At 33.4% G+C, this 12,565-nt stretch overlaps 1 protein-coding gene and 1 long non-coding RNA gene across 2 annotated transcripts in view; one reads left to right on the top strand and one right to left on the bottom strand.

The window, feature by feature from the left end:
- The first annotated feature begins 15 nt into the window (after positions 1 to 15).
- Positions 16 to 3,323, top strand: LOC126912023 (uncharacterized). Its single transcript, XR_007706636.1, has 2 exons — positions 16 to 1,655; positions 2,074 to 3,323. It is a non-coding gene; the product is annotated as an uncharacterized LOC126912023 (long non-coding RNA).
- Positions 3,324 to 12,047: 8,724 nt separating this feature from the next.
- LOC118280394 (Krueppel-like factor 8) overlaps positions 12,048 to 12,565 on the bottom strand; it is a 65,287-nt gene continuing 64,769 nt past the window's right edge. Inside the window, exon 9 of the mRNA XM_035600392.2 lies at positions 12,048 to 12,305. Within this exon, the coding sequence (XP_035456285.2) occupies positions 12,133 to 12,305 (173 nt within the window). The 3' untranslated portion in view covers positions 12,048 to 12,132. The remainder of the gene's footprint in view (positions 12,306 to 12,565) is intronic.

The following is a 12,565-nucleotide window of genomic DNA, read 5'->3' as shown; positions in this document are numbered from 1 at the left end:
CGGTTTTGTCACGTACATTAATGCTCATGATGAAGAGTCCCCTGTGACTCGAAACTAGTAGAGCTTTCCATTAATGTACGTGAGTAAACCGTGATTTTTAGATAATTTATTAAATCTAGAAATTCTTTGAAATAGGAATAAGGAATTCTAAGTTGTTCTTAACCGACTTAAAAAAAAGAACCGTTTCTCAATTCATCTTTTCAATAAGATTAAAAGAAAATTTCTATAATTTAGTTTATAATTAAGTTAAAATAATTAATTATAATCATTTATGTAATTTTACTTAAATCTTAGTTAATTTCAGTATATTGTAATTTTATTATATTTTGTGAATATCATCCAAAATATATTTTTAAATATTACTTTTGCTGGCGCATCACATACGCCTGTAGTCTCCGTAGACGACACGGGCGGACGACACCGGGGAAGCGCGCGGTCGGGGACTCGGGGTACTGAACGCGGCAGCGCTCGCGCCACGGCGCGGCCACTAAGCTCTCAGACGCGTTAGACTTCGGGCATTTCAATTTTCATTGTTCTAATACTAAATATTTGTAATTACGGTATTAAACTTATTTATACAGTCCATTCTCTTTTATTAAGTCCCAACCGAACCATCATATGTAATTTTCCAACTTCATATAGGTAACTGTAAAGATTTAAAAATGGTTTTATGTTAAAATAACAAATTAATACATTGAAAAAAATGGGGTTTTTCATTTTTTATTATAAATTTATAGCATGATAATAAATTAATAAAGAACCAACCCACACACAGATAGTTTTTCAATAAGGAACCATCTAAGTTTTCGGTGTTATTTAAATTCGATTAGGTGTTATTTAAAATACTAATTATTTTCATCAATATTAGCTTTGTATACACAGAACAAAGTATTTGGTACAATATTGTAAATAAACTTTATCCAAAATTACATACAATTTTAATGTATACAAAATTTACACAAAAATTGCTTTTTCTCAAAACTGTCATCGTGTGGGTTGGTTCTGTGTTGCGTAAGTAGGTACGTCCATCCTATTTCAATATGCAAACAAGAACCAATCCGCATGGTACTATTTATTTGATTAAAAAACTAAAAATCAAAGGGACCAAATGGTATGGGTCTTATTGAAAAAAAAAACAGTTTCAACAATTTTTCAGGATTGTTGGGTGACTATGGGATATGGATCTTGTTAGTTTATTGAATAATTGCGGTTAATTACCAAATTGTTGGTTGGTATCTTTGTCATAAAATTGTTTTGTTCTGTCAAAGTTGTCAGATCATTTTGATATTTACAAGGTCGATAGAAGAGTTATTTTTGAAACTTTCTGTGTCCTTATCTTGATTTTGACAATGGTGTGGATTGTTTCCTTTTTGCATAAGTGCTGAAATGGAACGTCAAATGATATATTTCATGGATAAAAGAAAGAGACTGGATTGGCCTTGTGGGCGGGCCACGCGCGCCGAGGGTGCGAGCCGGCGTACTGCGCGCTGTCAAACGCTCAAATGTTCATACTTACCGGCTAGCAATCGCTGTCATGTTTTGACAGCGTACGTATCTCCGCAAAAATATTATATTATGCCGTCTTGCGCTATTATAACGTGTCGGAAAAGAAGCCAGGTGTGTAGCATAGCACGAGAAGGAATTTCTTTTCACCGGTAAGTCCAAAAACATTAAAATACTTGTGATATTTGTAATTATAACATTAGCATTATGAATTTTATAGACAAAAACGATATAATCGCAAGCAGACTAATAGTAATACATTGCTTGCGATAGATGAGTACAATATTGCACTACGTGAGCAATCGCGCAATGTATTACGTCCATTGCGAGAGTCCCGAGTACCGAAACAAAAGTTCATTTCCACAAAATCTATGACATCGATAGTGTTGGGCAAATTTGTAATCAATGTCGATTGTTACTATGATACAGTCTATTATAATCAATAGCACACTTTATAATTAAAATAATATTATTTATTACGACTAATTAGTAATATAGATTTTGAGTGAGTTTTATGTTTTTTTTTTTTATAGAATGTGACATATGATTTATTTTAATATTATGTTTTAGGTTTCCAACAGATCCAGGTGTAAGAAAATTGTGGATTGACACAACTGGTAGAATTAATTGGATTCCTACTAAATGTAGCATAATTCGTTCGCAACATTTCGATGTTGATAATTACATAATAACAAAGTCAGGGAAAATAAACTTGTAACACGCCGCCTTTTCGTAAGCATCGTACACGGTGAGCGGGAAAGCCACCGCTCGCCCGCGGTCTTACCGCGCATGCGCCGCGCGCGACGCGCGCGCCACCCGATCGCCGAGGGACGCGGACGCGGACGACGCCACAGTCCGCCTCCACTCGCCATCGCGTGATACACGAATCGCTATCTCTCATAATCTGTGTTCTAACGTACCTATTTACTATGTTAGTGTAACGTTCTGATTTCTGATGTGAATATGAATAGACATTTATAGTTAAAGACTTGGTTTCATTCAATTCGCCCACAAAATCTCGTAACTAACTGTTTACAAACTTAAAATTAGGCGTTTATCCGCACAAATATATCGCAATGTGTAATTCAGTAAGTAAACTGATTTTATTTTAGAAAATTTTATATTGGTCTCTTTAAATCAGTTTTTTTGTCTAAAAATGGCGATATTTAAAATATCATCTTTCGTAAATTTAAAAAACGAAAAAATTAAATAATATAACCATGTTATTTCAATGTGTTCTGTACTTTATACAAATTATTGTAAATGTGAGAGCCCTGTAATTAGCTAAAATTGAATTAGACTAGTAGAATGCATTTGTGTCAGCTTAGAGTTGTCATGCTCACTCAAAGGTCTCATTGGCGGTGGCACGGGCGTTGGATCGTTCGATTCCCTGCAACATGGTTGAGTTGGGCGGTGCTGGTGTACGTGCCATGTTGGTGAACGGGCGCTGTCAACTGGGACTGGGTCAGCTCCAGACTGTATTAATTTTGTTGTTGTTAAGGTTTTTTTTTCTATCGCTTTGACTGTATATTAGTTTTACATTGTTCTCACATAGCTGAAGCAATCGATGCAAAGAAAAGCAATGTAACCAAGAATTGTATTGTGAATCTGATTGAAAAAGATTAACCTATGGATTTTCTTGCTCGTTCTTCTCCATAGGAATCTACACTTTGGAACGAGCAAATAGCTTCACTAGAGGACTGACCGACAGACAGACGTTATTAACATTATTATATTAGTTTTGACGTTCAAAAGTACCTTTGATTTAATTTTTTACTTATTTTTAACTTATTGAGTAATAAAATTGGTTTTAAAATTCAGTTGTGTATTTTTTATTTATTTTACTTTTATTACTTGGTTTCTATTTCGCATGAATACAATTTCACAATATTCTACAATACTTGTAAAACAAAAACAAGATTACCTAAATTTTATCGATATCAACAATCGACCTTTCTCTCGCCCTAGCATACATGAGTTTTTATGCGTGTTAGAGTGTACGTCAAATGCAGTCATTGCGTTTGTGTGACAACCAATAGCAAATTCGAGATTTAAATGTGTGTTATTTATTTGTGGGGGTAATCCGCTCAGACATTGGTCTCTTGCTTGTAGTGAAATTAAAGGGTGGGAGAAACGGCGACACGCGTTCTGATACAAATCAGGAACTATTTCATTTCTACTCTCTTTATCTATTCTGTGATATATTTAAAAATGGCGGGAAATAATTAATTCGAATATTGGTCGATGAGACGGATTGTTGTTGATAACTGTTTTGTAACAATAAATTGTAATTCCTGAAAGGTTACGAATTTCATTTAATCGTCTTACGTCTTGAAATAACACTTATTATCATCCTTATTTTTTAACCGACTTCAAAAAAAGGAGGAGGTTCTCAATTCGACCGTATTTTTTTTTTTTTTTTTTTATGTATGTTAATCGATATCTCCGTCAGTTATAGACCGATTTGAGAAATTCTTTTTGTGTTTGAAAGAGTACGATGTCCGTGTGGTCCCATAAAAATTTTTTTAAAGTCTGACCATAAATGTGGAAGATAATCCAGGGAACTCCTCAAAAATGAACAGAATATGCTCTGCGTTTGAGTTTAAGTGATGTATATTAGCTTATCTTTCTGAGTAACCATACAATTCAGGACAGATAGTAGCATATCTGGTATAGAATGATGGGTAGCTTGATGTGCTGTCTGATTTACATGTGTATGTAGGTACCAAATCTGTTTGTGTTGGACAAATGCATATCTCTGACAGTTATAGTCCGATTTGAGAAATTCTTTTTGTATTTGAAAGAGTACGATGGCAGTGTGGTTCCATATAATTGTTTTTAAAGTCTGACCATAAATGTGGAAGATAATCCAGGGAACTCCTTAAAAATGAGCAGAATGAGCTCCGCGTTTACGTTGAAGTGATGCATATTAGCTTATCTTTCTCAGTAGCCATAAAATTCAGGACATATCTGGTATAGAATGATGGGTAGCTTGATGTGCTGTCTGAGTTACATGACTGTATACCTATGTGGGTATCTAATCTGTTTGTGTGTTTGACAACTTACTATGTATGTAGCTTATGAACAGGTTACTGTTAGCTGTCGGCTCGGCAGATCATAAATAAGGGTATCAGGTTAATATACATTTGAAAATAATGTAATTATGCGTCAATATGGATAGATATTAATATTATTCATTTACACGGCACTGTCTCATATGAGCAGCGCGTTTAATAGGTCGACCCATACTCAAATAAGTTATTCACTAAAAATCAAGAAATAAAAAACAATTTTAACAAAAAAAGAAACCGACTTCAAAAAATAAATATTCCAAAACAAATTAATATGCACTAAAAAGTAAAAGAAATAATTGCGTATTTTTCAACAACTTAATAGATCAACTAACTTTACTAACTCATCACACACATTATAATGTAAGTAGGTACAATTATTGTTATTTTTGGAGTCGGTGTCAGCCTAGGAAACGCCAACGCGGGCGGAGTGGTGGTTAAGTACCTACTTACAACTGGTGTAAAACTGTAATGTTTTGTTGTGATAATAGGTAAATAACAAACCTATCTTAGTTGGCTGACACCGACTCCAGAAATAACAATAATTGTACCTACTTACATTATAATGTGTGTGATGAGTTAGTAAAGTTAGTTGATCTATTAAGTTGTTGAAAAATACGCAATTATTTCTTTTACTTTTTAGTGCATATTATATTGGATTGGTTGAGAGCAGTGTCATAGCTTAATTTATTGAAACCAAATTTTGTGTTCGGCAGGCAGGATTGTTAACTTTTGGTTGAGGAAAATGAGGTCGTTAACATTTTGTGATTTTTTTGAAGAATCACCCAACCACATAGCACATCTCTGGTGGAAAAACACCCCCAGCCTGTTGATATGATATACAAAAGTGGGTTAGTATATAGGTTACTCACGCCATTAGGTACCTATAAATTTTATAATTTTTTTTCAACAATTTCCTCATTTTTCAGTGCTCTACGGAGAATTTTGTATTTTTTTATTAAATAACTAGCTTTCCGCCCGCGGCTTCGCCCACGTGTAATTCGGTTATATATAGCGTTTTTTAATGATCTCGACAGGGCTTTTTCTTCCACAGTCTGATAGTCATCATCCCATGTGAATGAGCTGATGATGGAAGGTACAACTCCTCAACGGTTAGGAGTTGAAAGAAAATTCTTACGAAGTTATACGTACATGTGAGGCTATTAGGTTGACCTGATAATAAAAAGTAAATCTCATTAACGTTAAGAATTTAGGTGAAAATGGATGCGGACAAATTTCGTCTCTTCACTTGTTTCCTTTTAGCTGTTTGTATGGGTAGTGTTAACACAAAATAGGGATTTAAAGGCGTGATGTTATTAATGTTATGCATGTATGTACATAATTATGTATGTTATTATGTATGTTAAAGAGACGACTGAAAGTTGTCATACAAAGTCTTTTTTTTTAAGGATGGGAAATCATCAAATGACCTCTCCCGCTCTGGGTGGAACGGAAGGGAGTGTCAAACTTTTACTGACTAAAACCCACCTCGTTCCTTCAGTTGCCCTTTGCGTTCCGGGGCCACGGTATCTCGTTAGAACTTTCCCGCAGCCCCGGCTAACTGAGCCGGGGCTGCGGGAAAGTTCTCTCCCGTTTCCCCCCTTGGGGGTTGACATTTCAAAAATCCCTTCTTAGTGCTCACTTATGTTACTAAAGGAACCTCTGTTCAAAATCTCAGACTCCTATACCGAGCGGTTTCGGCTGTGCGTTAATAAATCAGTCACCCAATCGCACCCCTAAATCACGATTGGAGGGTAGTTTGAAAAAACTTATAATGTCAAACATATTTACTTGCCTATGTACGTGTTCATGCCAAGTTTCAAGTTTATAAACCCAAGGAATACGATTTTTCATAGAAACGTTATTACCCCTTTTCCCCCCTTGGGGGTTGAATTTCCAAAAATCCTTTCTTAGTGCTCCCCTACATATCCCAAGGAACCTACATTCCAAATTTCAGCTGTCTACGACCAGTAGTTTCGACTGTGCGTTGTCTGTCAGTCAGTCAGTCACTCAGTAACGGAAGAGTTTTATTTTTTCAATATTTTCAATGTACAGAATTGAGCCTTCTACAGATTTATTATATGTATAGATGCCGTACATATTATGGCAAAGACGTTAAAAAATCTTGAAAAATGGCTACTCATTGAGCTTCGAGCTGTATCGAAACCAGTTGGTCAGCAGCTCGCTTTGTATTGATATTGATCTTTCCACACATTCGACGGTCAGTTTATACTGGTTATACATAGACATAGCTCGATGCATGGAGCTATACAAAACCAGTTTACCATGGTCTCGCTTTGTATGATCTTTCCGCACATTCGACGGTCAGTTTATACTGGTTATACATAGCTCGATGCACGGAGCTATACAAAACCAGTTTACCATGGTCTCGCTTTGTATGATCTTTCCACACATTCGACGGTCAGTTTATACTGGTTATACATAGCTCGATGCACGGAGCTATACAAAACCAGTTTACCATGGTCTCGCTTTGTATAATCTTTCCACACATTCGACGGTCAGTTTATACTGGTGGAGTATAACTTGATGCCATGTTTACTTCCCCGGTCGAGGACATTCGATTTGCTAAGGCAGAGCTTGAATGAAAATCTAATAGTTTCCCCTTTAACTACATATTACATTTGTAGAATTTTTACATAGGGTTATTTTTACTACAGAAAAAAACCACTAATATTTTTCACAATTTTATTGAGATATACAATAATTGTAATACATACATATATTTTATACAAAATAGAACCGTTTTCCAGCACCATAAGGTTTACAATCGAATAGTGATTTCTGTTTTAACTTATCTACATACATATTTTTTATAATAGGTACATATAGGGTGAATGGTAATTAGTGAACGATATTTAAACACGTGATTGTACTCATGATTACAAACAACTTTCCCGAAGAAACTGCTTTTTTATACTCATTTATTTATTTTTATCATAATGACAAAACAAAAACGCGGCCGCGTTATCGGACTAGTAATCAGGTAGGTATTATGAAACTTTAGCTGCAAACAGCTGATCGTGCGAAAGCAAGCGAAATTTTGTTATTGTGATGAAAATAAAACTAATGAGTATCAGTACAAAAAAAATATCTTCGGGAACGTTGTTAGTAATCATGAGTACAATCACGTGTTTAAATATCGTTCACTAATTACCAGTCATCATTAATAGGTAGTATTCATTTGTAAAAATCATGGTTTACTCACGTACATTAATGGAGAAAAGCTCAAAGGGGCCATCCATTAATTACGTCACAAGTTAAGGGGGAGGGAGGGGTCGCCGAAGTGTGACTTTATGTGACAAGGGGGAGGGAGGGGTCTTAGATTTCGTGACGTCACATTTTAATCATTATAATCTAACTGTTAAAACGAAACTATTATCGAAACACTCAAAAAAATCTCTATGTAAAATTATAAAATGTGGCGTCACACTAGGGAGGGTGAGGTCCGACAAATGTGACCAATTGTGACAAGGACGGGGGAGGGGGTCAAAATTCATGAAGTTCGTGTTCCAAATGGAGAAGAGTCCCTCTGTGACTCGAAACTAGTAGAGCTTTTCTCAATTAATGTAATACAGTATGTCTCAAGATAGTTATTACAAAATAAAATAAGAGATCTAAACACTAAAAACGTAAAATAAAAAATATAAATTCTAATATTAAAATAAAGTTTTGCATTTACGCATACTGGCCGTAAAAATGCGTGTTTTAATATAATTTAATATTAAGTACCTACTGGTAGTGTTATTAAAAAAATAGTTAGAAGTAATAGGGATGATGACGGGGTATGAAAATAAAAAATCTATTTAGTCCGTCAGTTAAGTAATGAAAAAATATTAGACACGAATTTTTTTATTTTGTCATATAAGATAAACAATACTTAGATAAAACGAATCAAACGTTAAGGAGTGGGAGCAAATATGTCATTTCTACGTATAAAATTTACTTGGCAGTGTCATCACACGATATTTCAAATCGATATATTAGTCCATTGAAATGTTACAACTTGAGGGCCGAATAATGCATTTTTTAGAGGACGCAATTTAATTTTTTGAACATGTTGAACATATCTTCGAAAGTATTTGTCTCCGTAGGAAAATAAAAATACGTGTCTAATGTTGAATAAATTTTGTTCAAGTTTGCTTTTGTAAATTCAAATTAATTTATGATTTATAAAATATAAAATTTAATAAGGAATTAAGTAAGAAACTGTTTATTTTTGTATATATTAAAAACTAGCTACTTCCGCGCGGTTTCACCCGCTCTGCTTGGCTTGTATTGGTGATAGCGTGATGTTATATAGCCTGTAACTTTCTTCGATTAATGTACTACCCAAAACAAAAATATTTTTTCAAATCAGACCAGTAGTTCCGGAGATTAGCGCGTTCAAATAAACAAACAAACAAACAAACTCTTCAGATTTATAATATTAGTAAGTAAAGATTATTTCTTAAACCCTAATTAACATTAACTTTTGTCAGCGGCCTCGCTCGCGTTCCCGTCGGATAGAAAGCATCCTATCACCCAAGTCAGCCCATACCCTGTCTGTATACCAAATTTCATCAAAATCCGTTCAGTAGTTTCAGCGTGATTGACGGACAAACATACAAACAATCTTTCACATTTATAATATTAGTGTGATTTATAGGAAACGAGTAATTTGTAAATAAATATCAAAGATTTGTTAGTTCACTGTTTTTGAGATCAAATTCACATAACGAATAGACAGGAATACCAATTGAGATCATATATATTTTTTAAATTAATCCGAGAATATACAAAACGTATTTAAATAAATAAAAAATGAGATAATTTTATACAATTTTTGTTTACGAAAAACATCACAGGATATTTTAATATGAATCATTAAATGAACTAAAAATCACCATTTACTCAACCACGGACTGCTCACGCTGCTCATGATTAAGAGTCCCTGTGTGACTCGAAACTAGTAGAGCTTTTCTCTATTAATGTACGTGAGTAAACCGTGTTTTTTAGTTAATTTAATATGCCTCACGATAGTTATTATAAATATAATGAAACATTAATTCTAAATTTTTTTACATTTTCCAAAAACGTATTTTTTTTAATCAATAAACTTATTTTTATCATTTAATGCTAAATAATTTCTGAAATACTGGCCCCAAATATGATTGCTTATTTAAATTACTTATAAAAACTAAAATATCATAAAATAATATCCTAATATCTAATTAAGTACATAAACATTTGAAACAAAACAAATTATTTATAAAAAAATGTGTTTTAATATAATAATTATTTTATTTTTAGAAATAATAATAGGAAATACTTTTTTTAATATTATTATTCTCTAGTATTGCCACTACTGCCCTGTAAGCTTTAATTCAATTAAACATATGTTTAATTATTGATCTTTACCTAATTAACTTTTTTAAACACTATATAATAATTATTTAAAAAAATACCATAAACCATTAAAAATTACACATATTTAATATATTTAAATCACATTGAGACGAGAAGGTACAAACAATATTTTAATGTACCGTCATGAGCTAATGTTCACATGTAAACAGCAGCTCATGTAGTGTAGATGTCCAGTCAACAAGGATGTAGCGAGGTTGACTGTCCAGGCGACACACGTACTTAGGTATCGTCATGAGCTAATGTTCACATTTAAACAGCAGCTCATGTAGTGTAGATGTCCAGTCAACAAGGATGTAGCGAGGTTGACTGTCCAGGCGACACACGTACTTAGGTATCGTCACGAGCTAATGTTCACATGTAAACAGCAGCTCATGTAGTGTAGATGTCCAGGCGACACACGTACTTAGGTATCGTCATGAGCTAATGTTCACATGTAAACAGCAGCTCATGTAGTGTAGATGTCCAGTCAACAAGGATGTAGCGAGGTTGACTGTCCAGGCGACATGCGTATAGGGTGACTGGTAATTAGTGAACGATATATAAACACGACACATTGTACTCATAATTACAAACAACTTTCCCAAAGAAACGGTTTGTGTATACTCATTCGTTTTATTTTTATCGCAATAACAACATTTCGTGAGCGCGTGCTTTGTTTGATCAGTTGTTTGCATCAAGGCGCTCGCGCCCGCATTATCGGAATACTTTACGCGCGCGTGCTAATGATATTTTGTTGTTTTGTTATTGTGATAAAAATAAAACTATTACATATACAAAAGAAGTATCTTTGGGAAAGTTGTTTGTAATCATGAGTACAATCACGTGTTTAAATATCGTTCACTAATTACCAGTCACCCTATACATATAAAAATAAGCGAAATCCTACCGCTAAATATAATGAGAATAATAAGTAAAAACTGTGTATAATAAAAAAATACTTATAAAATAATAAATGTTTTTATATTACTGGCCTTAATTGTTTAAGTATAATGACACTTATGGTCGTTAAAATAGAGGATATATTTGCATGTTCTTTCTAGGCATTTCTTTATAGTTTGACATACAAAGAACGACCTTAGCACCCAAGTTTTAAGTTCTAAATTAGCTTAAAGTATGTGCACTTATAAAATATATAAAAAATATATTATTGTCATATCGATTTGAGCAGAAAATCACACAAATAATAATGCCCTTACATTATAATTGTTATTTTAAATAACAATTGTAGCCTTTATTCGAATGTCTACTCTATTCAGTAGTACTTAAGGTCGATTTCAGAATACTTTGTGTATTTGAAATCTTTTGTCTAAGTTTTAGTGTAAAATGACGTTTATTTTGTGAGTAATAAAGTTCATTTTTGTAAAGTTATGCGTTTAGTGTTCTTTTTCTATTATATTTTTCCATTGAACGAGAATATTATTGTTTTTAAAAAGTTGATTAAATAAAATCTCTTATAATAAATAATCAACGTGTATCACTTGACTAAACCAAAATATTATATTAACGTTCACTAGATACATTTTTCAATAACAAATAGCACTTGAATTCAACTTCAGTGCCAATTAAAATTGATCTTTATTCTTAATGCTTTGAAGTTCACTTTCGAATAACAATGTCTAAAGAGATTTAAGTTAATTGCCAAACAAAACTGAATTCTATTGCTAATAACAAACCTTTCTTGCTTTTTCATTATTTCTAACATAGGTTCCAGGTACATAATTCAATAATAGCGATAAATAGTTAAACCACCCTTATTTAAGGATCGTTGCCAAACAAAACTTAACTTTATCATTACAAACATAGCGTTCATTTTCAAATGACAAAATTCAACAAATAAGAATCAAAATCAATATTTGTGACAAACGAAACACTTTGGAACGATCAAATAGCTTCACTAGAGGACTGTTTTTTTAAAATAACTATTCTTTGACGTTCAAAAGTGCATTCTCGATCTATTTGTAATAAATAATTTCGACTTTGACTTTGAAAATGAATTCTATTACAACAGAGTTAAAATCTGATAAAAATATGAATAGAATATACATTGATTATAAAATAACACTTTTACACGTCAATATGAATAGATACATTTGCCAAGTCAAAATGAACTTTATGACCCTTACATTAAAGATCAATGTCTCCTCATGTGTAGTCCCAAGTGGTCAGATCTGGCGAACGACCGCCTGCACAGCGGACAGGTGAAGGGTCGATGTCCTGTGTGTTTCCGAGTGTGTCTGGTCAACTCGTCCGACCTGGCGAAACGCCACTCACACCCCGCCCAGGCACAGGAGTATGGCTTTTCCCCTGGAATAGAAACAAGTAATACATAAAATATCTTTATATATATAATTCTTCTGTAAGTGTGTATGTCACTGAACTTCTCTTAAACGACTGGACCGATTTTGATGAATTTTTTTTGTGTATTCAAGGGGATCTAAAAATGGTTTAGATTCACAATTTTGTCCGTTGGACAATGTTTTATTTTTTATAAATTTTTAATTTATTAGTAGTTGTTGATTTTGGAATGTTTGACATTGGATCCGACAAATTTTCAAATTAAAGAC

This window comes from Spodoptera frugiperda, chromosome 21 (genome assembly GCF_023101765.2).
Source record: "Spodoptera frugiperda isolate SF20-4 chromosome 21, AGI-APGP_CSIRO_Sfru_2.0, whole genome shotgun sequence".
Taxonomy (NCBI): domain Eukaryota; kingdom Metazoa; phylum Arthropoda; class Insecta; order Lepidoptera; family Noctuidae; genus Spodoptera; species Spodoptera frugiperda.
This window is presented reverse-complemented; position numbering and strand designations above follow the sequence as displayed.